We start from the raw sequence: 27195 nt of genomic DNA, 5'->3' as shown, positions 1-27195 counted from the left end.
TTAACGTTAATCTTTAATGTTTGCGGAAATAAATATGAAAAAATCGATTCTTGGCCTTTGAGAATCGATTTTGAATCGACCAGATTTTTAAAAACGATTAATCGAAAAATCGATTTTTTTGCCCAGCCCTAGTAATGAAGTACTTATCCAATACATCGCGAATAAAAGGCATTTATCTTAAAACGAGGTTAGTGCCCCATGAACTTTTGCCGTATATATGAGCATATACAATCGCTTAGTACAGCCGTAGCTGGTTTTAAGTCTACCATGGTTACGTTTTTATGGTTTATATCTCAAATGTCAAAATTTTTACTTCCGGCACCGGCTGTGTCAACGCTCCCCCTTGATTTTTGGAATTATATGAATCAATTTTGAATTGGTAAAGCTTGAATCGCGATACAAATGTGAATACATTTTTGTTAACACCCCTTATATTTAGTGTCCCCTGTTAACCCTCTGAGGACGGCTCACGCGCCGCCACGTTTTGCTGTTTTTTTTTTTTTCACATAGCTACTGCTTAGACTTTAAAATACTCCGTCATTAATGGTCATATAAATAAAATCAATACATTATTCTAAACTATTGAGGATCTTATTTTTTTGCACACTCACCAAAACATTGTGTTTTTGTAAAATAAACAGGGTGCGCTTTCATCTCACTCTGTCTCCGCAAAAAACTGTAACTCAGTAAATACATGTCACAGAGACACGAAAGATTTCTCTTTATGAAGCTGAAATTCTCTTATTTTAAATAAAGCAATTTATATAAAAAAGCAACTATTCTCAGTTGATGTAATTTGTATGAAAAGAGAGAGATGTCGGTCTTTTTCCTTTCACCTAATTATAGCGTATGACGTGTTGATGTGACCCCGCCCACTGAGAGCGCGCACTAATCAAACGCTAATGTTGAGGCAAGCCATGAAAACGCCCACATCAGCTGGAGATAAAACATCCAGTTTATCACAAATCTAACCTTTACCTCATCTTTCTGCACTGTGAGGAATAAAACTGTCATAATAATCCTGGAAAAGTTACCTCAGTTACCTGTTTCATTTTGAGGAGCACGGATTCAGCTTTGTCGCCTTGCTTTTGGCTTGCTTTGAGCTTGCTCAGTTGGGATTATTTAGTGTTTAGCAATGTTGTTGATCCTGTGTTGTGCTACTTTCATGTTATCAGTGTGAAGCTGCTTTGATACAATCTGTATTGTGAAAAGCGCTATATAAATAAATGTGACTTGACTTGACTCAGCTGATGTAAGTCATTTATTCTTAAGTGCTTTGTTCTAATCGCGTTATGAATAGTGTCTGTAAACTGCACAAAGACTGTTTAAATATTAAATGCATGCACAGACAGACGCTCGCGCACTGTGTTCATTCACTTTCGCTCCTACATTAATAAGACCTATAGGCCTATAGACAGGGGCGCAACTACCCAGTTTCAGAGGGGTATGCAGCAACAATTTTAGCGAAAAATAAATGTAATTTAAGTGTGCTGTGTAATAAGTGAGTAGGAAGAAATGAGAGCTAACAGAAAAAAATAAGTGCAAAATTGTCGTTTATTAACACAATTATACTATAGCTACTCCACCTTGATGAACCCCCCCAAGAAAACTATAAGCTCCATTGGAACAGCAATACCAGTGTTTCTCACAGGATTTTAGGTAAAACTGTGGTAGGTGGACCTCTGTTTCTCTAGGGGGGTTCGGGGGCATGCTCCCCCCCGTAAGAAAATTTTGTGTTCTGTAATGTTAAATTCAGCAGTCTGGTGCACTTTGAGAGTTCAAAATTAAAAGCTCCAACCCATATTCAGGGTGAACAGAGAAAAATTTGAACCTCTTTTAGTTAGTGTCTGTCTACATTACACTACTAGGCCTACATAATAATAGTTATAATATTAATCCCATGATAGTAATAGCCATAAAGGCTATTGTAAAACAAATGCACAGAAAAATAAAGGAAACTTTCATAATTAGTTTTGCACTAATTTCTATACTTGAAAGATTTAAGTGCATAATGACATATTTCATGGGCCAGTGTGTCAGAAAAAAAATAAATAAAGCTGACTTTTTTTGACCAATGCATTACACCAGCACAGTGCCGCCAATTAAGCAAAAAACAAAACAAAAACAACCACATGGGCCGCCGATGTATGAGTTTTGTGGGCCGTTAAGACAGATAAATTAAAAAAAGGATTAAATGTATTGACTGAAAAGCACGTCGGCCCAGCGGGAATCTCCCGGTAGTCCCGATGGCCATGCCTGGATGTCACATTTTAAATCCTACCTGTTGGCTTTCAGCAATGCATGCAGTTATTTAGCTGCTGTCGCATCAATTGACATGCCATCTCATTTTCTCTCTTTCTTTTTCTATTTTTAGCCCCACAGCATTTTGTTTTATCCATCTTTTTCGACGATAACTCACTACTTGTACCTGCTCGCTCAGAGCTCACGACGCCCCCGCCCGCTCGCGATATTACCCGCCCCCCTTCTCCATGAGGGCGCCTACTCTAGCCTGGCTGTTAGTCCTCTAAAATTTTATATAACATTGAAGGAATGCAGAAATGATTTAGAAACGCACAACATATAGAAATACAATATAGCCTATATATAATTTTTTTTTATTTTTTATTTTTTTTACCATCGCTTTGGCGCCCCCCATTGTGCTGCGCCCCTATGGGCCGCATATAGCGCATACCCACTTTTTGCGCCACTGCCTATAGACTACTGAGATTTGTTCTATACTGATCTGTAAAACCAAAAAGACTCTTTAAATATGAATCGGGAATGTGGGTGTGTGAACGAACAAACGCACAGATGCATAGCCTACTGTTACAGACGAAATATATGTTATAATACATATATTATAAAGTTTTTACTATAAAATAGACATCAAATAAGCTTTAAGGCCATTGCACACTGAGTACGAAATTTTCGTACGCGTTTTTTCGTGTCCGTCAGCCTAAAAATTCGTCACGCACAGAAACCTTGCACACTGAGTCCGATGCGTATTTATTGAACCTTTGCGGGAAAAAACGCATAAATACAAAATGGATTTGTCAAGCAGTGAGGATGATTTTGTTGTCCTCTCTCTTATTGAAAAGAGAAGAGAAAATATTACGTCCATCTCCTTATCAATGAGTTGCGAATTTATCCCGAGCGATTCAAAATTTACCTCAGAATGTCAGTGGAGCAGTTTGATGCTTTGCTTGCGATTCTGGAGCCACATTTTAAAAACAAGACCACCAATTTCCGTGAACCAATCGATCCTGAACAGAGACTGGCAGTGTGTCTAAAGTATGGACAGGACACACACACGCGCGGCCCGGAACAGCTGTATAGGCTATTATACTGTATATTGTGCCCAAATAATACATTATCGAATTGGCTGCTCAATCACACCTTAATCGATCCGAAATTTCAATCTGATTGAAAGGGGAGGTTTATTCCTTTCATAATCCAATTGAGAGAAGAGAACATACTTGATCGAATTGAAAACCGAAACTGAAAGCACTGTGCATATGTGCAATGATGTGCGGAACGAGCTCCATAGACAGTAAACGAGCTCCCCCCGGCCCTGAATTGTCAAAAAAACTCTCAAAATGCTGGCTGTGGATGCGAAAAACGCAGAAAATCGAACCCGCTCCGAATTTTTTTTTTGACGGACGAAAGTTTCGGACGCGTGTGCAAGCGTGATTTACATAACATGAGGTCGATTTTTTTTTTTTTTTTTTTTTTTTTTTCCTTTTTTTTTTATGTGCGAAAATTTCGGATGCGAATTTCGGACTCACTGTGCAATGGCCTTTAGTTAGACAGTTTCTGCTCATATGTTAAATATATAGTGTGTTTTGGCAAAAATAAACTAATCAACTGTTATCCAATGCAAGCTAATGCAATGCACATATAATAATAAATAATAATAATTCAAAATAATGAATCCTTAACTTTTAAATATGTATTATAATGTATTGGCCTACTTTAAAAATAATATGGAATATATTTATATGGAAAAAGATTTTTCTTTTCAAGATGTTTCCAACTCTAACTTTAAACTAATTCTATACAATGACCCATAACCTATTTGACCAGGATTTGTTTCCAGGTATGACTAAAAATGGGTTTTTGAATTTCATTTATATTTTGATTTTATACATACATTTTTATGTATACACTACCGGTCAAATATTGTGAAATATTATGACAATTTAAAATGACTCTTTTCTATTTGAATATATTTAAAATGTAATTTATTCCGGTGATCAAAGTTGAATTTTCATCATCATTACTCCAGTCTTCTTTGTCACATGATCCTGCTGAAATCATTCTAATATGCTGATTTTATGCTCAAGAAACATTCATTATTACTTTCAATGTTGAAAACGTCCTCGGTTTACGACTGTAACCCTTGTTCCCTGAGAAGGGAACGAGAACTGCGACCAAGTGACACTTTGGGGGACGCCCCTCAGCATAAGGAACCGGCACACACAACATGTCAGCTTCTGTGATGAAGCAAGCGCTCCCAGGCAGGGGAAGGCGTGGCCACGAGACGCAGTTCTCGTTCCCTTCTCAGGGAACAAGGGTTACAGTCGTAACCCGAGGACGTTCCCTATCGAGGGAACTCAAACTGCGTCCAAGTGACACTTTGGGGCAACGAGTACCCACTACGCCACAACGCGCCCTGCCTGTCCTGGTGTGAATCTGCTCACAGGCACACTCAGGACGCGAGCACAAGAGAGCCGGGTGTCGACGGAATGTCTAAGCTGTAAAACCTAATGAAGGTATGTGGGGTAGCCCATCCAGCTGCATCGCAGACTTCCTGGATGGGGGCCCCTTCGAGAAGGGCCCTAGAGGATGCTATGCCTCTAGTGGAATGGGCCCTCACAGCCAAATGTGAAGGCATACCACGCACCTGATAAGCTGTGGAAATCGCATTGACAATCCAGTTGCTGATGGTTTGTTTTGAGGCCGGAAGCCTCTTTTTGGGTGACCCGAAACATACCAGCAACTGGTCCGCCTTCCGCCATGAAGAGGACCTCTGAATATATATCCTTAGTGCTCTGACAGGGCAGAGCCTATGAAGTCTCTCCTCATCCGCCGTCAGGTGAGGTGGAGGATGAAATGCCTGCAGAACCATAGGCCGTGCCACATTAGATGGCACCTTAGGCAGATAGCCAGGCCTAGGGTGAAGGATGGCCTTAATGTTGCTTGGAGCAAACTCCAGGCACTCGTTAGATATAGAGAGCGCCTGAAGATCTCCCACCCTCCTCAGAGAAGTGATGGCCAACAGAAAAGCGACCTTCAGCGTTAGGTTCTTGGCCTCAGCTGACTCCAGTGGCTCGAAGGGGGCCTCAGCCAATCCTTCTAGAACTACTGCCAGGTCCCGAGAGGGAACCCTGGTACGAGCCGCAGGTCTCATCCTCCAAGCTCCATGGAGGAAACGTACGATCAATTGGTGTCTCCCCAGTGACCCATCACCCAACGGAGTGTGGAAAGCCGCAATAGCAGCCACATACACCTTGAGCGTGGACGGGGTAAGACCAGAGGAGAAGCGATCTTGGAGGAACTCCAGCACTGAAGCCACTGGGCAGTTAACTGGGTCAACCACACGCCTTCTACACCAATCAATAAACACATTCCACTTTAAACCATACAGTTTCCTCGTGGAGGGAGCTCTAGAGCTGAGTATGGTCTCCACTACTCCAGCTGACAGGCCGGCCTCTAGGTACTGTGCCCCCTCAGGGGCCAGACCCACAGTTTCCATAACTCTGGCCGAGGGTGAAATATTGAGGGGAATCTCCCACAGAGGGCCATCTAGGAGCAATATTATGTCCGAGAACCATACTCGGGCCGGCCACAACGGCGCTACCAACAGTAGACTGATCCCGTCGCGACGGACCCTTTCCAGAACTCCCGGGAGCAAAGCGATCGGGGGAAATGCATACAGACGCAGCCGCGGCCACGTCTGCACCATAGCATCCAGCCCCAGCGGGGCTGGAGGGGTGAGGGAAAACCACAGCGGACAGTGGGTCATCTCTCGAGACGCAAACAGGTCCACTTCCACTGGGCCGAACCTCTGACATATCGACTCCACAGCCTCGAGGTGAAGTCTCCAATCCCCGGGCCTCAGCCCCTGTCTCGACAGGACGTCTGCTCCCTGATTTAGACTTCCCGGGATATATGTTGCTCTCAGAGACAACAGTTTCCCCTGGGACCACAGGAGGATCTGATGCGCCAGTCTGCATAGAGGGCGAGACCTCAGGCCCCCCTGATGGTTTATATAGGCCACTACTGACATGCTGTCTGACCTCACGAGGACGTGATGACCTCTGAGGTCCGGCAGGAAGCTCCTCAGAGCCCGGGAGACTGCCAACATTTCCAGGCAGTTTATGTGCCAGGAGGAATGATGGTCCCGCCATAGGTCTGTCGTGAAGCGGCCGCCCATGACCGCGCCCCAGCCCGTGAGGGAAGCGTCTGTCGAAACGGTTTTCCGGCGACATGGCGCTCCCAACACTGGACCTTGGGACAAAAACCAAGCTTTCTTCCACATAACCAGAGAACGAAGGCATCTGCGCGTAACTCTGATTGTGCGGAACGGGTTTCCCCTCGGGGAGAACCCCTTGATTTTCAACCACCACTGGAGGGCCCTCATGTGCAGCAGGCCAAATGGAATGATGTTGGATGCTGCTGCCATGAGTCCCAGCACTCTCTGGAAATGCTTGACAGTGACGGCTTGGCCTAGCTTTATCCCAGCCACTGTGGCCAGAATGGACTCGACTCACGCGGGAGACAATCGTGCCCGCATTACGACCGAATCCCATACCACTCCCAGGAACGTAGTCCTTTGGGCTGGTATCAACACACTCTTCTTCGTGTTTATATCTCAACCCCAGCTTCTGGATGTGGGCAAGAACAACATCTCGATGCTGAACTGCCAGCTCTTGAGACTGGGCCAGAATCAGCCAGTCGTCTATATAGTTGAGCACCCTGATGCCCTGGAGCCTCAGAGGTGCTAGAGCTACATCCATACATTTGGTGAATGTGCGGTGAGAGAGAGCTAGGCCGAACGGAAGAACCCGATATTGGTACGCTTCGCCCCCGAAAGCGAACCTCAGGAACTTCCTGTGGGATGGAAGGATGGATATATGAAAGTATGCGTCCTTCAGATCTATCGTGACGAACCAATCCTCGGATTGGATCTGACTCACGATCATGGGAATAGTGAGCATCTTGAACCTGAATCTCCTCAGAGAGTGGTTCAGATATCTGAGATCTATGATCGGACGCAACCCCCCATCTTTCTTGGGAACTATGAAGTAGCGGCTGTAAAACCCGGACTCCCTGTCTAGTGGAGGAATACGCTCTATAGCCCCCTTTTGCCAGCAGGGAGTTTACTTCCTGTTCCAATACCCGACCCTGCGTCGGGTTGACTACAGTCCAGACCACCCCGTTGAATCTGGGTGGGTGGAACCCGAACTGCAGCCTGTACCCGTATTGTATCGTGCGCAGCGCCCACGGGGAAATATTTGTTAGATTGCATCGAAATAAATTCGCCAAGGGAACCAGGCTCTCGAGCCTGGTTTCGGGTATTAATCGGGATTCGTTCTCGACCGCCTGAAACGGATCTCTGGCAGGACTGGACCGAAAACGATTCTTGATGGGCGAACGCAATCGCTGCCTGTCCACAGGCTCGTGGGGCGGACAAGGCAGCTTGCGATCGCTGGAAACCGATGCGTCCCGAAACGTACTTGACGGCGGGAGAACAACATCGATTTCCTCAGTCGCTCCATCACGGGTGGGGCCGCCCGCAGAGATCCTAGCACTGCTAGGACCTCTTAGATGTTTTCTTAGCCTGCAGGACGGCCCTCAGGTCGCCCTGCTTGGCTTGCAGCTTAGATTGAGAGCGCCGTCTAGCTGACATGTTGTGTGTGCCGGTTCCTTATATATGCTTCCGCCTATGTGTCGTCACACATCACGTCATCACGTTGATCCAATCGGAGATTGGCTTAGTTTCATTCATGCTTCAGAGACGCTACGCTGAGGGGCGTCCCCCAAAGTGTTACTTGGACACAGTTTGAGTTCCCTCGATAGGGAACAGTTGTGCACATTTTTTTTCAAAATTCTTTGATGAATATAAAGTTCAAAGAACAGCATTTATTTAAAATATAATCTTTTCTAACATTATAAATGTTTTTACTTTAACTTTTTGATCAATGTAACTCATCCTTGATGAATAGAAGTATTAGTTTCTTATTTTCCCCCAAAAAAATAAAATAAAAATTCTTACTGACCCCAAACTTTTTAAAGGGTAGTGTTTAATGTTACAAAAGCTTTAGATTTCAGAAAAATGCTGTTCTTTTGAACGTTCTATTCATCAAAGAATCCTGAAATAAAAATGTAAAAAACTGTTTTCAACATTGATAATAATAATATTAGAGTGATTTCTCAAGGATCAAAAACTTTTGACCGCTAGTGTGTGTGTGTGTGTGTATGTATATATATATATATATGTATGTATATGTTGTCCTTTAAATTTTTTTCTTGTCCGACTCACCTGAATGAAAGGCTCATTATTATGCATGTCTTTGTCTCTCTCATGTGAGAATCACCTAGTTATACATGATAATACTCAGGGCTGGTCTGTTCACGCCCATTCGCATATTGCCTTGGCAAACAAAAAATGTTTTTTTACAATATAACCCAATTCACAGTTTTATGTGAACGATGAGGAGGATGATTTTCAGATCATTGTGAAGAAAAAAATTCTGGGCAACAACATCCATTAGTCAAAAGTAACGTGGACGCATATTTCGTATGTGTTTTGTGGCCTTATTTCAGAAACTTTCATTTTTAATTTTTTCAATAACCACGCATAAACATTATTCTCTCAAAAATACAAACATGTACATACATGTTGCTCACATATTATTGTTGCCCTGTTTGTGCTAAATATAGTGTATTTTCACCTATGCCATTAATATGTTAATAAGCAACTGAAAAAAAACACAAATGTTAGGGCATCTCAAAACATCTCAAGGACCCCAAAAACAGATTGGACCCCAGAGGGTTTAGAAAGACAACACTGGCAAGAACCTAAACTCCATCAGGTGACACAAAATGAAGAAATTTGTCACTGAATAAAAACACTATTGTAGAGGAAATAGTAGTTTTTGAAGATAAATGTTAGTTTAACTCGGCCTCTTTGCTGTACATGCTGTTTATGTAAAAAATAAAAAACGGAAAATGTAAGGAATATTAGTACATAGAAAATGTATTGTATGTGTTCCATCTAATTCTGTGTTGTGACTTTATTGTAGGTTAAATGATTGTAACTTAACAGACAAAAGCTGTTCAGCTCTGGCTGCAGTTCTTGGATCAGACACCAATCTGAAAGAGCTGAACATGAACAATAATAATCTGCAGGATTCAGGAGTGAAGCTGCTCTGCTCTGGACTGAAGAATATAAAGTGTAAATTGGAGATACTGAGGTAAGTTGAGCCACAGGAGTCACATGACTAGAGTGAGGTGTAGGGGTGCTCCGATCAGGATTTTTGTGGCCGATCCCCGATTCCTTGAAGCTGGATCACCAGATACCGATCACCGATTACAGGGTTTATTTGAAGACTTCTATTTATCATGTAGCATTACTTATTAAACTATATTTAACAACAATATCTGTGTATTTATTTGCAAGCAACATGTCCAGCATATTAACCTCTTAACCATTGCCAGAGTGCCCGCGCACTGAAGCGTTTTTTTCCAAATAGTTAAAAGTTACTGTCATATTTGATGTTATTTTCTTGACAAACTATACGTCATTAAAAAGATATAAGATAAGATATGTCTTATATGATATAAGATAATGAGCGACACCTGCACGACTCACCGGTCTCGTATATATCTTACGTCCCTCTGCCTCGTCCTACTCGCCACAATTATATTTGTACAAACATTTTCACCTTAGTATTTAGTGATCTGGTGAAATAAAGATGAAGATCTCTCTTCCTCTGTCTGTTTTATTTGCTGATGAAGATGATGTGACTTTACAGAATAAAGAGTCTCTTATTTTCTTCATTCTCTCTCTCTCTCTCTCTCTCTCTCTCTCTCTCTCTGCTAATGTAGGTTAAGCTCGTGTGATATGACAGATGAAGGTTGTTCTGATGTGACTTCAGCTCTGAAATCAAACCCGTCACACCTGAGAGAGCTGAACCTGAGCGGGAATAAACTAGGAGACTCTGGAGTGAAAAACCTCAGTGATCTACTGATGAACCCACAATTCAACCTGGAGAAACTACAGTTAGTGTCATTATACTGTACAGCAATTACAGTGTGACTGAAGTTTATTTATTTGAAGACAGCAGGGCTTATGTTTCATTGGTTATAGCAGTGCACTTTCTGGGTTTCCTATTTCTCACATTTTTATGTGTTTTAATCTAGTTAGTAGAGTGTAGATAGTAATTGTTTAATTCCCAACAAATGATACAATGTACTGAATGTGTACACACAGAAATCTGCCTTTTCAACAGAAAAAAAATAAGAGACGTCTTTTTAAAAATGAAAGAGAAGAAACAGTGTCTTCCAGCGCACAGAACTAGTGTGACTGGGTTTTAAAACAGACTATTGGAAACTAAATGCTGCTGTAGCTCTTCAATAAGATGACCATCATAGATGTGAACTATTGTTATTTCTCTGTCTTCAGTCTGAGTGATTGCAGTATTACAGAGAAACAGAGTCTTATCCTGACTTCAGCTCTGAAATCAAACCCGTCACACCTGAGAGAGCTGGACCTGAGCGAGAATAATCTAGGAAACACAGGAGTGAAGCACTTATGTGCCGTACTGAAGGATTCACACTGTAAACTGGAGAGATTGAGGTCAGTCACATTCACATACAAGAATCAAAATACTTAAAATCACTTCAACTGTTTAAACTAAAACACATTCACATTATTGTGGCGAGCAGGACGAGGGCGAGGGGTCGTGATTGATAATGAGCGACACCTGCGACACCTTTTTTTTTTCTGACTGAGGTAAACAGAGGAGCGCAATTTTCCAGCAAACTGCTGTTTGGCGATGGCGTCCTCTGAACGCCTCAGTTATGATCGGCTTTCACGCCGGAATGGTATTAAGATTGCACCTGCAATGAATTGTTCGGTAGAAGAATGTAGTTTGGCGGTTGGGAATGTTGTCGGTCACGATAGCATAATGTCAGCGTCTCATATGAACAGTGCGGTAGTGATTTTTTTAGACAACGTTGAGAAAGTGAATAGCGTGGTGCAAAAAGGAATTGTTGTACAGGAGACTTTTACGCCAGTAATGCCTTTAGTTCAACCGGCAAAAAAGATTATTTTGTCCAATGTCCCCCCATTTATAAAAGATGATCTGCTGATCACAGAATTGTCTAGGCATGGAAAAATTGTGTCACCGATGAGAAAAGTCCCGTTGGGCTGTAAATCCCCCTTACTTAAACATGTAGTGTCATTCAGACGGCAAGTTTATATGGTTCTAAAAAGTGAAGTCGAGGAAATAAATGTGGCATTCAAATTTAGACTCGATGGCGTTAATTATGTTGTGTTTGCAAGCTCTGAGACAATGAAATGTTTTAAATGTGGAGGGGAGGGGCATATTAGAAGTTTGTGCCCGGGACAGACTGAGAACATTGTAGATGCAGTGGTGAACATGGAGAATAATGCTGTCAGAACAGACGAGCACGAGCAAACTGGAGCTTTGAGGGATACAGCAGAGGCTGAAACAAGTGATGCAGGGATGGGAGGTTTATAAATGATAGAGGGGGAAACATCAAATGTTATTGACAAAACAGTTGATCTGGTGATGGATGATGGGGCTAGTGACGAGTGTGTGAGTGATGGTGCAATTTTTAAGAAGCCTTCTTCTATTAAGAGGAAAAGGAACAAAACGAAAAAAGGGGATGCAAAGTCAAAACAACTGCCAGAAACTCAAGTTGAGGCACATACGGATATTGAAAGTAGTACTGCTGAGGAGTCTGATGGTGATACTTTGAACAAAAGGAGTAAGCGTAGTGCTTACTCTTTTGGAAAAGTTAGGTCCTTTTTACAAAATACAAAAAACATGAAAAATGTGCAAGTGACAGATTTCTTCCCAGACCGAAAAATGTTCATTGACTCTGTGGGGATGTTAATGCGAGGTGAGGGTGAAGAACAGTTTACTGTGCAAGAAATATATAGATTAAAGAAATTTGTTGCAAAGTTGAGATCAGAGCTTCAAGCAGAGGATAGGTTTGAAACAATGTAGTTTTTTTTTTTTTTTTTTGTGTGTGCTCCTATACACTGAAGTGTGTCTTATTTCGAGTCCTTCTCTCATTTATTTTTTTAATGAGTATAGTGAGGGTAGCCACTCTTAATGTGAATGGAGCACGAGATCCGTATAAAAGAGCACTGTTATTCGAATTAATAAAACAAAAACAATTAGATGTTGTGTTCATTCAGAAGACACACAGTGATGCTCTAAATGAAATTGAATGGAGAAAAGAATGGGAAGGAGTGGTGTTGTGCTCTCATATGAGTTCTACTAGAGGAGGGGTGGCTGTTTTATTTGCTAAGCATTTTACTCCTGTTTTATTTGAGGTGAAACAAGAAGTTCCTGGTAGACTTATTGCGATATGGGCACAATTTGAAAAATTCAATGTTGTGTTTATTAATGTGTACGCCCCTACAAATGGCCCTGAGAGAGTTTGTTTTTTCACAATCTCAATGGAGTCTTGCAGAACTGTAATTCAGATGAGTATTTGTTTTTAGGTGGTGATTTCAACTGCACAGAGAATTATGTACTAGATCGAAATCATGTTGAGCCTCATGGAGCCTCAAGCCATGCTATGCGAACATTGATTGAGACTCATAAATTGTGTGATATATGGAGACGTTTGAATAAAAATGAGAAACAATATACGTGGGCACATACTCGAGATAATCTAATTTCTTTGGCCAGATTAGATAGATTATACTGTTTTAAACACCATTTTAATGTTATGAAAAGTTGTGTAATTATTCCATCTGGTTTTTCTGAGGCCTAAAAAAAAAAAAAGTTTGGTTCCGGTTGGTTGTCAGTTGAGGTCATGGGTCGGTAGGGAATTTTTTTTTTTTTTTTTTTTCAGTGGCAGCAAGGGATGGGTAGGAAATTATTCAGGGCTCGACATTAAAGGGATAGTCAAACCTAAAAATATCAAAATTGAAACTACTGTGGAAACAAAGACACCTACATCTTGGATGCCCTTGAGTTAAGCTAAAACATATCAAAAATTAATTTCAAAGTGAACTATCCCCTTAAGCCTTTTCACGTGCTTGTCCTCCGGACAAGTAAGTAAATCTGTCAATCACTTGTCCGAGTAAAAAAGTTGCTTGTCCGGATTTTTAAAATTTATTTATTTTTTATTCTGAAGCAATATTCTCATCAGTGTTCAATCAGCTTTGATATTTAAAAAGGCAAATTGTAATATCTGCACCTTTAAGGGCATCCCCTCCACCAATATTATTAAATGCCCTATAGTGTCTTATTATTCTAAATAATTGAATTTATTGATCAAATTTAGGAATTTAAAATGAAAGATGAAGCATAGGGCTGATCAAATTAAATCATTTACACTGAAAAATTACAATTTCATAAAATAATGTTATGAAATTGATTTAAATGTGCAAATAAGAAATATTGGAAATAATTATACTAGGCTACTTATAAACATAACACTAAACTGCCAATAGGTGGCGGCAGGCGGCCGTATAAATGAGTGAGTTATTGATTCATTAATTCAAACGATTCGTTCAAACGGTTGATTCATTCAAGAATGAGACAGATGTTGATGTTTATGAATGGGTCATTGAATCCTTGACTCAACCGATTCGTTCAAAATGCTGAATCATTCAGTAAAAACAGGATGAGTTCCTGTGAGATGCGTCGTGGTTCTGCTGTGACTTTTCTTTGGAACTATTTTCGCTGCTGAAATGGAACAAAAACACCCAATATTGCTTATAAACAGTAAGTGACTTAATCTTAACTGTTTATTGAACTGTTGTAGGAAATCAATGTCACTTTTTCAATCGTGATGGTATTCAGGAAACATAATTGAGGCTGCTTAGTGCTTAACATATGTTAAAATATAAAAACTCCACATTTAGATTTTTTATAGGCAGAGTATGTTGTTAACTGTGTGTGTGTGTGTGTGCTCCGCTCATGTGTGTAGATTTCTCTGCGCGAGCGTCAACAGCGCAACCTTACCATCAGTAATACAGTAGGCCTGCTACATTTATTATCCACAATCGATCGCAACTTGCAATAAATGTAATAAAATCAGAATCATTCTCTCGGTTTAGTGATTCCCTAGTTATTTTTTTGTTTGTTATTGATGTTCTAATCAGGCTACTTGTCCGTTGGGGCGAGTAAAATCCTTCAAAAATCCATTTGTCCCGGAAAAGCGGACAGTTAGACGGGCTCTAGAGATACGAACCGCGGCAGGTTAGAGTGTTTTGGATTGCATAAAATAATGAAAGAAACGAACAAATACATGGCGAAAGAAGTGCTAGACAGCAGAAGATGGGATTGGGATCATGATAGGATGATTTTTTAATAAAACTAGGCGGATGGAGGTATTAGTATGTGGTGTGTGCATGCCTATGAATGCATGTAGTTGTATGTGTGCGAATATGAATAAAATATCCTAAATTACAAAAAAAGACTTGTATAATGTATTATAGTTCAGTTTGACGAACGATATCTGCCGTTTGTTAATAGATTGCTGGAGGACAAGATGCATCTTACATCGCGTGCTATAAAAAGACGGAGCTGTACAAAAACGTAAATTAATAGTTCGCCTCAGAGTTTTTTATTTGTGTTTTTATTTTTATTTTTAATTTTTATTATTTCTTCCCCAAGCTCATAAAATAATTTTGGGTCGCACATAAATTGACAGGGTCGGTCGGAAACCGGAAACAAACAATTTTTTTTTTTTACGCCTGATCATGCTTTTGTTATATGTAATTTCTTTATAGCAAACATTAGGTCAAAGAGTGCCTATTGGCATTTTAATGTTTCTCTGCTGTGTGATTTAAAGTTTAAAGAGGTTTTTGTCTTTTTTTGGAAAGAATTTAACCTGTTAACTGTCACCCCCCCTTTTTTGAATAGACATGAAAATGCACATTTCGAGCTTAAATGGTTGTAATTCAAGAATGCTTTGGAATATAGACATATGATTGGTCTTGTTTTAAAGAAGACATTTGGCAGATTTTTGTAGAAGTGAAATAAATTAAGAAAGTAAAACAGAAAAAAAGTTATAGAAGTTTGAGTTTATGGAAATGTACAATGCAAAAATATTAATTATTCATATTTTACATAAAATATATATTTTCAAAACCTGGGCTACTCTAAAATGTCAGAAAGATCAAAGCCAAAAATCTGAACAAGTTGTGTTTCAAATTTTAGGTTGATATCTCAAAAAATGAGCTTTCAGTGAGATTTTGTTTGAGCGCAGTACCAAACTTTTTCACTAGGGCACAATCAGACTCCATTACTGCCCATATAAGGGCGCCTGCATTTCTATTCGTGTTTTGATTGATATGAACCATTATTTTCACAATTTTCATACAATTTCTGAAGTAGAGATCCTATTCAGAAGTAGCATGGGAAGTTTGGCAGATTTTGATATGAATTGAACCTCTAAGAAACGCATACAAAGAACACGCATGAAAGTCATAGCTAGCTGCCACGTCACAAATGGTGAATTTATTATTTTTTTCTTGATATTTCAAACTTTTCAGACCTTTTTTTTCCAAAATAATTGAATGGATTCTATCTTTTGAACTTTTGGCATGAAAACAAACTGAGGTATCTACCATTTTTTCATGATTTTTCATGTTTACTGCTATTTTAAAATAAAGGTCTGAACACGCCTTATGAGTATGACAATAGTCTTGTTTTATATTGATAAATTATGGCTCCTCTGTAATATATTTTGAAAATCAGTCACCAAATATGGAAACTAGAGATTGTAAGCTTTCAAATGATATATAGTTTGTCAATATTATTTAAGGTATTTACTAAGATATTATTGTTTTAAAAATATAGTGGCAAACGTCCCACCTGTGGGACAGTGACAGTTAAGTGGTTAAAATCAAAAAAGACTGTTTTGTAAACTTACGCCAGTGGTGGGATTATGGGAAAGTTGAAATTAGATTGTTATGTCAACAGTATACTTTTAATGTCTCTAAAAATATAGCACAAAAAAATGGAAAAACTTGAAGCTGAAATTGTGGAGTTACAATCTTTAATAGAGGTCACTGGAGAGCAGAGTGGTATTGATGACCTGAAGTCCAAAAAGTTATGTATTGCGGACCTTTTAGGCACGAAGGCAAAGGGAGCTTTGGTCAGGTCACGTTATCAAAATCTTACGCAAATGGATGCCCCGTCCAAATTCTTTTTTAACTTAGAAAGAAAAAATGGCCAGAGTCGATATATTCACTCACTACGTTCAGAAAATGGTCAAGAGCTGACAGCGCCGTCTGAAATAAGACAGCGGGCTGTGAGGTTTTATAAGGAACTATATGAGAGTGAATATGAGGAAGATGAAGAAATGTCTGCTAGCTTTTATGCAGGTCTACCAAAGCTACAGGAGAAGTCAAAGGCAGCGCTTGAGAGACCTTTGTGTGAACAAGAGCTTTGGAATGCAATGCAGAACATGGAGGGCGGAAAAGCGCCTGGTATCGATGGTCTTCCAGTTGAATTTTACAAAGCCTTTTGGGACGTGATGGGTGAGGATTTCTTGGGTGTTCTCAATGAGAGCATAGCCGAGGGTTCTCTACCTTTGAGTTGTGGGAGAGCTGTGATTACTCTTCTACCAAAGAAAGGCGATTTGCAAGAAATTAAAAACTGTAGACCAGTGAGCTTGTTGTGCTCTGATTTGAAAGTCTTCTCTAAGGCTCTGGCCAATAGATTGAGAGAGGTGATGGGGCAGGTCATACATCCTGACCAAACGTACTGTGTGCCTACTAGGTCTATGTTAGATAATATTTTTCTTGTTCGGGACATAATGGAAGTTGCTGGTCTTTTGGGTATCAATCTAGGACTCATTTCCATTGATCAAGAAAAAGCATTTGATAGAGTTGAGCACCAGTACCTTTGGAAAACTCTTGATGCTTTTGGTTTTGGCCCAGGTTTTATTGGAGTAATTAAAGTGCTGTACAGAGATATTGAAAGTATGCTAAAAATCAATGGTGGTTTGAGCGCCCCTTTTAAAGTTAATAGAGGAATTAGACAGGGGTGTGCACTTTCTGGAATGCTGTACTCTTTAGCAATTGAACCATTGTTGAATAAGTTGCGCCTTAAAATAGAAGGTTTAGTATCACCTCACAACAACTTGAGGCATCAGATATCAGCTTATGCTGATGATGTAATGATTATGGTTAATGGACAGAATGATATAAATACTTTGGTTAAAATTGTTGAAGAATTGTTGAAGAAGAACATATCTGCTGCCAAAATAAACTGGAGTAAAAGTGATGCATTGGTTGTTGGGAAATGGGAGAAGAGTCCACCATTATTACCTGGTGGGTTAATTTGGAAAAAAGGAGGAATTAAATACCTGGGAGTCTATATCGGGGATAATGTCACACAAGGAAAAAATTGGGATGGGGTGGTTGAAAAAATAGAGGGTAGATTAAAGAGATGGAAGTGGATACATCCACAACTATCCTTTAGAGGAAGGGTTTTGATAGTTAATAATTTGACTGCCTCATCAATGTGGCATAGACTGTCATGTGTGGACCCTCCTCCTGGTTTGCTTTCCAGGTTGCAAGTAATGTTTGTTAATTTTTTTTGGGGATCGGCTTCATTGGGTTCCTCAAAGCGTACTTTTTCTGCCTGTAGAAGTAGGCGGCCAAGGAATGATGCACTTTCCAAGTAGACTAGCAACTTTTCGCTTACAATTTATCCAGAGACTGGTCCTGCAGATCTGATGTGGAGAAAAGCTGCCCAGATTATCCTACAGAAGACTGATAGACTTGGTCTCGACAGCACTCTGATGCTTATGGATCATAAACAGCTGAACTTAAAGGACTTACCTTCTTTCTACCATGGACTTTTTAAAATGTGGGGACATTTTGTTGTTACCAGGAATGGAGAGACAAATTCCTTATTCTGGCTGCTCGAGGAGCCGTTGGTCAAAGGAGCTCGTTTTGCTTTATCAAATGAGTGTTTTCCAGGTCTTACGCTAAGGCTTTGTGACTCTGGAATGGTCAAATTAAAAAACTTAATCGATGTTGTTGGACCTGACTTAAGTGATGTATCTGCATTGGCCATGGCATTAGGCCAGAGGTCTTCCCGTCAAACTGAGATTATTTTAAAAACATGGAAAGAAAGATTAACAGAGGAAGAATTAATCATGTTGCAAAACTTTGGTAATGGAAACTTGGTTCCAAATATGAGAGATCCATTTCCGAAAATTGTTATTTCACCAGATTTAAGGGGTATGTCTGGTATTTTGCTGGATTTAGATGGGTTGCATGATTTGGAGTTGGGTTTGGTTGCAGGAAAATTGTTGTATAGATGTTTTGTTAAAATTTTAAATAAAGTGGCATTAAATGAGAAGAAAGACACTGTGTGGCGAGAAAAGTTTGGGTTACAAGAAGAGGATAAGCCAGTTTGGAGGGTGATATACAAACCACCATTGAATAAGAAAACCGGGGATTTGCAGTGGCGTATATTGCATGGGGCTATAGCTATTAATGCTTTTGTTTTTGTTATAAATGCAGATGTTGTTGACAAATGTTCTTTTTGTGGCACAAGAGAAACGGTCTTTCATTGTTTTACAGAATGTATTAGATTGGAAATGCTTTTTGCTTTATTGAAGGATCTGTTTTTAAGATTTCAGGAGGTTTTCACATTTAATGTGTTTATTTTGGGATCGAAATATGGTCAAAAACAGAGAATAAAATGGCAGTTAATTAATTTTATTGTTGGACAAGCTAAACTTGCAATCTACATCACAAGGAGAAATAGAATGGAGAATAGTCGTTGTCAAGATGTACTTCTCTTTAAAGCTTTTTTAAAAGTTAGGGTTGGTGTTGAATATAAGTATTATAAAGCAATGAATGACATAGAGTCTTTTAAATTACAGTGGTGTTATAATAATACCATCTGTACTGTAATTGAAGGAGAACTTATTTTTTATATGTTATTAATTTGAAGTTGTTTGTATAGATGATTTGATTAAACTGTCTTGTTAAATAAAGTTTTTTCTAAAAATCAAATCTCTCTCTCTCTCTCTCTCTCTCTCTCTCTCTCTCTCTCTCTCTCTCTCTCTGCTAATGTAGGTTAAGATACTGTGATATGACAGATGAAGGTTGTTCTGATGTGACTTCAGCTCTGAAATCAAACCCGTCACACCTGAGAGAGCTGGACCTGAGCGTGAATAATCTAGGAGACTCTGGAGTGAAAAACCTCAATGATCTACTGATGAACCCACAATTCAAGCTGGAGAAACTACAGTTAGTGTCATTATACTGTACAGCAATTACAGTGTGACTGAAGTTTATTTATTTGAAGACAGCAGGGCTTATGTTTCATTGGTTATAGCAGTGCACTTTCTGGGTTTCCCAATTGCTCACGTTTTATGTTTTTAATCTAGTTAGTAGAGTGTAGATAGTAATTGTTTAATTCCCAACAAATGATACAATGTACTGATTGTGTACACACAGAAATCTGTCTTTTCAACAGAGAATAAAGAAGAGAGACGTCTTTTTAAAAATGAAAGAGAAGAAACAGTGTCTTCCAGCGCACAGAACTAGTGTGACTGGGTTTTAAAACAGACTATTGGAAACTAAATGCTGCTGTAGCTCTTCAATAAGATGACCATCATAGATGTGAACTATTGTTATTTCTCTGTCTTCAGTCTGAGTGATTGCAGAATTACAGAGAAACAGAGTCTCATCCTGACTTCAGCTCTGAAATCAAACCTGTCACACCTGAGAGAGCTGGACCTGAGCGAGAATAATCTAGGAAACACAGGAGTGAAGCACTTATGTGCCGTACTGAAGGATTCACACTGTAAACTGGAGAGATTGAGGTCAGTCACATTCACATACAAGAATTAAAATGCTTAAAATCACTTCATTTGTTTAAAAGAAAACACGTTATACTCAATATCTGACAGTGAGTCTGAGTTCACATTATATTTGTGTAAGATTCTTCACATTAATGATTTGTTTGTAAGATAATCTCTCTTCCTCTGTTTGTGTCTCTCTAGTCTACAGTACTGTGGCATTACAGATGTTTCATCTTTAACTCAGTCTTTGACTAACTCAAAAGCACTGCAGTTTTTAAAAGAGCTTGATCTGAGTGACAATAAGATCGGAGACTCAAAGCGGCGGCTCAGAGACGAGCTACGAGACTCAAACTGTGTCCTGAGGTGAGGAAACATCACTGAGATATTAAAGACATCTTCATTTACCTCTGATATGTGAACAAACCTTTCAAACATTCGTGAAAGGAAATTATCATTAAGATTTATTGCAGCAAAGGGTTTGTGTGGGAACAAAATGTGAAGTCATTGAAATGTTGAACACAAGAGAAGAAAAGCTCACCGTCACAGCTTTATACATCAACACCTGCTTTATGAACTGTGTCAGTAGAAGTGAATCATTTGAGTGTGAAACAGACTTGGTCAGATTGTAGGAAACGCTGCACTCCTGCTAAAATCAGTGCAGTTCCAGCTTCAGCTCACAGCGTCCAGCTCACATGAGCAATGTCTCTGTCTCTAGTGTGTTTTTACTGTGACAAGCAACACGTCACACTACGCTACACTTACTTTACTCTCAGTTATTTACTAAGAGCCGAAAAACATGTTTAAACTAGAGGACAAACGGCTTTAACTAAAGGTTTGTGTGTAACTCAAAATAACATTAGTATTTGCTCGCTGTGGTTTATTCCATTAGTTTCTCCTTTACAGAGACTCAATAGGAGTCGCACACACACACACACACACACACACACACACACACACACATATGAACATGATTCAGGCTTTACATCTATTATATTTAAAAACACAAATATCTCTATCCAAGATCATGTGAATTCAATTTAACTTATTTTTACTCAAAAAACAATAATTGAAATATAATAATTTGCACTTTGTTCCTCTGAACACTGATTGTTTTCTCTTCTGTTCCACTTCACAGTGTACATTAAGATCGATCACCAAACGTCAGTGAATTTACATCATGGTTTAAATCTGTGAAACGGAGATGAGAGGAGCAGAGCAGAAACCATCAGGTGATCCACAGAAGAGTCTCACTGCTGTCTATGAGGAGAAATACATGTGTAAATGTGTTTCATACAGGTGGAAGAGACTCAGACTTCACTATTAAATAAAGCAGCGTGTGTGTTAGCATGCGTATTAGAAACATGTGATATTGAATGATTAATGTTGGTTTATTATTCAGCCAAATGATGGTTTAGTTGTAATTAAAGGTGGAACAGAGGAAGAAGCTCAGATGAGTGTCAGCAGAAATCTTCAGGCCTGCAAATATAATAATGTTTAGACTAAACTCATAATTATTCATATATTTCTAATCATGAACGTGATTCTCAAGTATAGCACATAATGTTTCAAAAGATATAAAGTTTACATGGAACTTTTAAACATTTACATTATCTCTCTAACATTTTATACACAGAATATGTTTATTGTTATTGTTTTATTGTATATGAAGTTAGTTTGTGTGTGTGTGTGTGTGTGTGTGTGTGTGTGTGTGTGTGTGTGTGTGTGTTGCACAGATGTACAGTATATTGTGTTTGTTCTGTGGATGAAGTCTCTTCTCCTCTTCAGACCGACTAAACATTTTCCCCAGTTAACAGCATTTGTGTGTGTTTCACTCGCTCCTCAGATAGCAGACGGATGTGGGCCACTTCACATGTGTTTGCAACACTCAGTGGGAAGCAGCGCAGTCTCATCTCAAGACATCATACAACTGACGCTTTTGACCACGTCAACATCTGCCGTTTTAGGGTACCCTTTAACGTCGGTTAGATGATGCTATCTAATCCTAACCCTACCCCAGACCCAAACCTACCCGCGTCATCTAACTGACGTTAAAGGTAAAGCGCCCCAGGATCGTCATCTAACTGACGTTAAAGGGTACCCTAAAACGGCGGATGTTGACGTATGGTCAAAAGCGTCAGTTAGTTGACGTTTTGGGATGAGACTGTGTAATGGGAGGCGCCGAGAAAAGGGAATCATTTTGGGACATCGTGGATATAAACTTCTCAAATATAAAATTAGAGGCGTCAGCTCAGGTTATGTCAAGATATTGGCGCACACAAAGAAAAGTGTAACATACACACTAATCAACAATATTAACAAACTTGCTGAAAAAGAGCATTTGAGCCAAGAAGATTTTATATGAGAACAAAGCAAAAGGAGCTTTTATTTCTTTAACATGGAAAAAGAAGAAATTAAATCAATTCTATAAGAAAACTTGACATTGGGGAAAAGATTAGTGAGGATAGTAAAGAAATATCAAACTATAAAAGTGCTTTTTATGAAAAACTTTACTCAAAATATATTAATCTCAAAGATCCAAAGGAAATCTTTAGCTTGATTAAGTCACCTAACTGTGTGGATGCAGAATATAATCAAATCTGCTGTCAGGACATAACTCTTGAGGAGATTATTTGAGGAATAACTCAATTAAAGAACAATAAATCCCCAGGCTGTGATGGTCTGAGCTCTGAGATGTAGAAATGTTTCTCTGAGGTAAATTTCTTCTGGCTGTCTTCAGAGAATCTCTTGACAGAGGGATCTTCCTCCTTCTTTGAGGCATCATAACCTCACACACACTCCCTGTTCATTGACAATTGGCGACCCATTACATTGCTAAATAATGACTGTAATATTTTAGCATCTATCTTAGCTAAACGTCTCAAATCTAAATTACACACTTTAATTGATGAATGCCGATCTGGTTTCATGAAAGATCGTCACATAACCAATAACATTCACATAGTTTAGGATCTGATTGGATACAAAGACTTTCTAGAGATGATGAACAACACCTTGTTTTATTCTTAGACTTTCAAAAAGCCTTTGACACTAGGGGTGCACGATTCAGAAAATGTCACGATTCGATTCGATACCGATTTTTTGTCTTGAGATTCGATTCAAAATCGATTTTCGATTCAAAAACGATTCTCGATTCAAAAAACGATTCGCAGGTCTATATAAATGTAGTTTACTTTTTCCTATGTGATTGCAGTAGACATAATTTAAAAGAAAAGTTTGATATTACTTTATATGTCTTCATACAAAAATAAAAACTTTTGCAACTAAAAAGTGCGAAGTGCCAAGCTTTGGCCAGCTTTCAAATACATTTAATTCAAGTTTAAAATAAAACTTAAATAAAACGCTTTTACATTTAGCTTTAAAGTGCTGTAGTCAGATCAAACAAACAATTATGCTAAATGTGGTTTAAGGAGTAGGCCTACTTCAGCTACCTGGTTGACTGTTGAAATGTGAACTCGACTGGGCACATTGAACTTCCTAAAAATATATACTAATTTCATAGAACCCTTGCGAAAATATTTTAAACAGATTTTAAAAAGCCACCGCTACTGGTAACATGGTTAGATTGATTTGTTTAGATCCAGTGAAGTCGTTCATAGGCGCGTAATTTGCGGGTATCTCCAGTTAACTAGCAGAGCATTCATTTAGGTCGCTATTAAATAAGAGACCTGTCGTTTTTGAAATCAAGCTGAGCGCTCGTGTCCGCTGCGATCAGTGTCATGGATACAGTGTTCTCTGGGGCTCGCGCAGTCTTCTCTCGGACGCGCGCTTCAATCTATCGCCGTTGTGGAGACTCCGGTGAAATCACAAAATGAAATGCACACAAACGTGATGAACATATTCGGTTTTGATGAGAGAGAGAAAAAACTATACGAGTGCGGTTTAGAACCCGTCACCTCTGACACGCTTGGCAAAAGATCTACAGAACTCAAACATAAGATCTGCGGATCGATGCATTTATTTACGGGTTGAGCAGAGTGGCTGCACAGTTTGACCAGCGGGCGGCAAGAACTTGCAATAACTATTTATCAGACCGGCCCTCGCAGCCTCGAAACCATAGAAACTACCGGACCACCGGTAAAAGTCCCGACTCACCCGATTGCCACTCCGCCCCTGCACGCCATTAAAAAATATAGCCTATCCACAAGTTTCCTACGCCCCATGAGGCCTTGCGTCAAAAGTGGGCGCGACTTCCGGTTGGAAGTAAACAAAGCGCGATTTGACATGCTTGACACTCGTTCATTCAACAGTTGACAGTCATTCAAGTTATAGCGATCCAAACTAGCTAACGATGTGGGAACACAACCTCAACGAAACTAAAAAGGGTGAAATAACAGTACCTTTACCCTCCGCAGTAGTTGATTGGGAGTATTATAATAACATTATTAATAATCAATACTCATCAAGGCATGGTGACAGACAGTTGTGTGAGCTGACAAACAATTAAAATAAAAAATACACACTTAGTCATTGTGCTTTGGAGTTTATTCAAAATTATAAATGAATGTGCTACTGGAATACATTAACTGGCACATTTGGTATTCTGTCAACACAGGCTTTGATCCTGAGTTTAGCTGTAACATCAGTAGAAAACAGGCAAACACGTGCTGAGAGAGTTTATAGAATATTAAGAATTTAAACAAATGTACACAGGAAGATTCGTCGTCTTTTGGGAGGTGATGGAAACTACAGTCGTTGGCAGGAACACTCTGATTTCGTTTTCAGCTTATGTTCAAAACAATCCCGTTTAAGCCACTAAATTAGTTTAGTCCGGTTATACATACAACCGCAAACAGCACATGTTGTCCCTGAGCTCCGTAACGACATCTCTCATAAAGATTTGCGTCTTTAAATAGTAAAATAATTCTCCGAAAAACAGCTAGCCTCTTCGCTAACTAACACACAAAATACCATTGGAATGCTACTTCCGCCGCGTCACCGGAAGTTTCACCCACTTTATTTTTTACAGGAGCGCCCCTCGGAAACTTGTGGATAAGAATCGATTTTTGAAATTCTATGAATCGATTCTGAATCGGTAAAGATTGAATCGCGATTCAAATATGAATCGATTTTTTTGCACACCCCTATTTGACACGGTAAGCCACAAGTTTGACACATTAAACTGTTTTAGTTTTGGTAAGAATTGTATTAATGCTGTATAAACTCTGTACATGAGAAAACAGTTGTGTTAGATCGGCTAATGGAAGCTCATCTAGATTTCACACACACAAAGGTCTCTGCCAAGACTGCCCCACCTTGCCTCTTCTATTGGGGATTGTAGCTCAAACTCTGTAATTTAATTCACAAGAGTTCATTCAAAGGAATTACATTAAATGAAAGAGAAATACAAATCTGACCGCTGGCTGATGATACAACTCTGTTTCTAAAAAATGAATCCCAAATAGGAGTTGCACTAAATGTTGTCAACCAATTTTCTGAAAGCTCAGGCTTAAATCTAAATCTTTCTAAATGTGAGCAGTTTTCTGTTAAAAATAAGCATTTAGGTCAAATATGTGGCATTCAAGAATTCCGTAACTTATCTTGGAATAAAAAATCAGTCCTAATCAAAAGAGAGAGTGACAGAGAGTAATATCTCTTTACTACACAATTCTATTCATAAAAAGTTTGACTCTTGGATCAAGAGATATGTCCACGTATGGCAGCGTTCTCCTTTCTAAAGCAGAAGGTCTCTCACGAGCTGCAGATTTATTTACATCAATAGAAATTCATAAGTTACAATGTGCCAATCTAGACAAATTATTATATAACTTTATATGGAGGAAGAAGTCATAAAATCATAAAATCTGGAGAAACATCTTGACTAATAAAATTGAGGAGGCGGGTTTATCGGTAATTGACTTCTCGCTTTTCAACGAGATATTAAAAATCAACTGGATTCAAAGATTTGTGGAAAATCCAAACAGTTTCTGGAATAATATTCCAAACTTTATCTTTGGAAAAATTGTTAAAATCCCGTTCTTGCTTCAGTGCCCATCCTCCATCAACAGACTGCCAACATGAACATCTTACATACTGTAGAAACAAGACTCTCTTTATAGAAAACTGCTTTAAACATTATATTCTGCATCCCAATTATTAAATAACTCAAATCAAATTTGAACTTATGATGAACTTAATTTCCATCCTGCAAGAAAAGAGTTTGATATTGTAACCAGAGCTAAACCCCATGGGATCATCACCCTACTTAGAGATGGGACAGATTTGGATCAAATTAATGTATTTTTCTCCAGCAGTGTTTCAGTAAATAGTCTATATTTTCTAGACAGAAAAATCAACAACAAAGTAATAAAAACCTTTTATGTGCGAAATCTATACAGTAACATCTCAATGCAGTACATGAGATCCACGGGGAGGAGTTGGATCAAGATCCAAGGGGTGGAGATGGGTAGGATAAGGGTTGGGTTCATGGATTAGGGGGTGGAGTTGGTTAGGTTTAGGCGTATGTAAGGTGGGAGGAGTTGGATCTGGATCTGGATCCGACTCCTCCCCGTGGATTTCATGTTCTTCAGTGAGAACCATCTCGAAATCTATCCCTCCTTCCAGGTACAAATTAATGGTCCCCTTGTATGGAAATATTAATGGGAATAGAGCATGGAAAAGAAATTAACAAAGTAAAAGAAATATCATTTAAACTTCTTCATCACTATTACCCCTGTAACAAGATTATTTGGAAATGTATCCCAACTGTAGACGAGAAATGCAGCTTTTGCTCTCTGGAAACAGAAACGTTAGAGCATTTATTCTACCGCTGTTCACATGCTCTTCTCTGGGGAATGATATACAATGTTTTATTAATGGACACTTTGCCTCAAACTTACATTTATATAGTTTTGACATCTTTCACTTTTCTGACTCTAACTCCTCTGTACAATATATAGTCAACATTTGCTTGGAAAATTCTTTATTCATGAATCAAAATTTATGAAGAACAACCCTCTGTTCAATGTTTTTAAACTTGACTTAAATTATAAACTGTTTTTGGATTAAACCAGTATCAGAATGTATGCAATATTGATCTAATTGAACTTTATAATTAATTTAACTGATATTTGTCTGATCTGGCTGTGTACTTTTATGTTGTTTATAATTTTTATACAGATT

General features: G+C 39.1%; 2 protein-coding genes across 3 annotated transcripts in view; both read left to right on the top strand.

Moving 5' to 3' along the window:
• Nucleotides 1-19535, top strand: part of LOC120486909 (protein NLRC3) — a 30656-nt gene extending 11121 nt beyond the window's left edge. Inside the window, exons 3-6 of one of the 2 annotated variants that reach the window (XM_089128182.1) lie at nt 9309-9479; nt 10114-10287; nt 10691-10864; nt 19325-19535. In XM_089128182.1, coding sequence (XP_088984308.1) covers nt 9309-9479; nt 10114-10287; nt 10691-10864; nt 19325-19535 — 730 coding nt within the window. Of the gene's footprint in view, nt 1-9308; nt 9484-10113; nt 10288-10690; nt 10865-19324 lie in introns of those variants that run through there. The other variant, XM_089128183.1, reaches the window with a different exon arrangement.
• Nucleotides 19536-19858: 323 nt separating this feature from the next.
• Nucleotides 19859-20516, top strand: LOC148960840 (ribonuclease inhibitor-like). The gene is made up of 2 exons (XM_089128186.1): nt 19859-20076; nt 20257-20516. The coding sequence occupies exons 1-2, from the start codon at nt 19859-19861 to the stop codon at nt 20420-20422; spliced, it is 384 nt and encodes a 127-aa protein (XP_088984312.1). The 3' UTR covers nt 20423-20516.
• The last annotated feature ends 6679 nt before the right edge of the window (nt 20517-27195 follow it).

This window comes from Pimephales promelas, unplaced genomic scaffold (genome assembly GCF_988280905.1).
Source record: "Pimephales promelas unplaced genomic scaffold, fPimPro1.hap1.1 HAP1_SCAFFOLD_80, whole genome shotgun sequence".
NCBI classification, from domain to species: domain Eukaryota; kingdom Metazoa; phylum Chordata; class Actinopteri; order Cypriniformes; family Leuciscidae; genus Pimephales; species Pimephales promelas.
This window is presented reverse-complemented; position numbering and strand designations above follow the sequence as displayed.

Excerpts from the sequence above, each read along its gene's own strand:
- LOC148960840 (XM_089128186.1), top strand. The coding sequence starts at position 19,859 with ATGACCATCATAGATGTGAACTATTGTTATTTCTCTGTCTTCAGTCTG. Across the intron at positions 20,077-20,256 it reads TGTAAACTGGAGAGATTGAG|TCTACAGTACTGTGGCATTA; the intron begins GTCAGTCACATT and ends GTGTCTCTCTAG.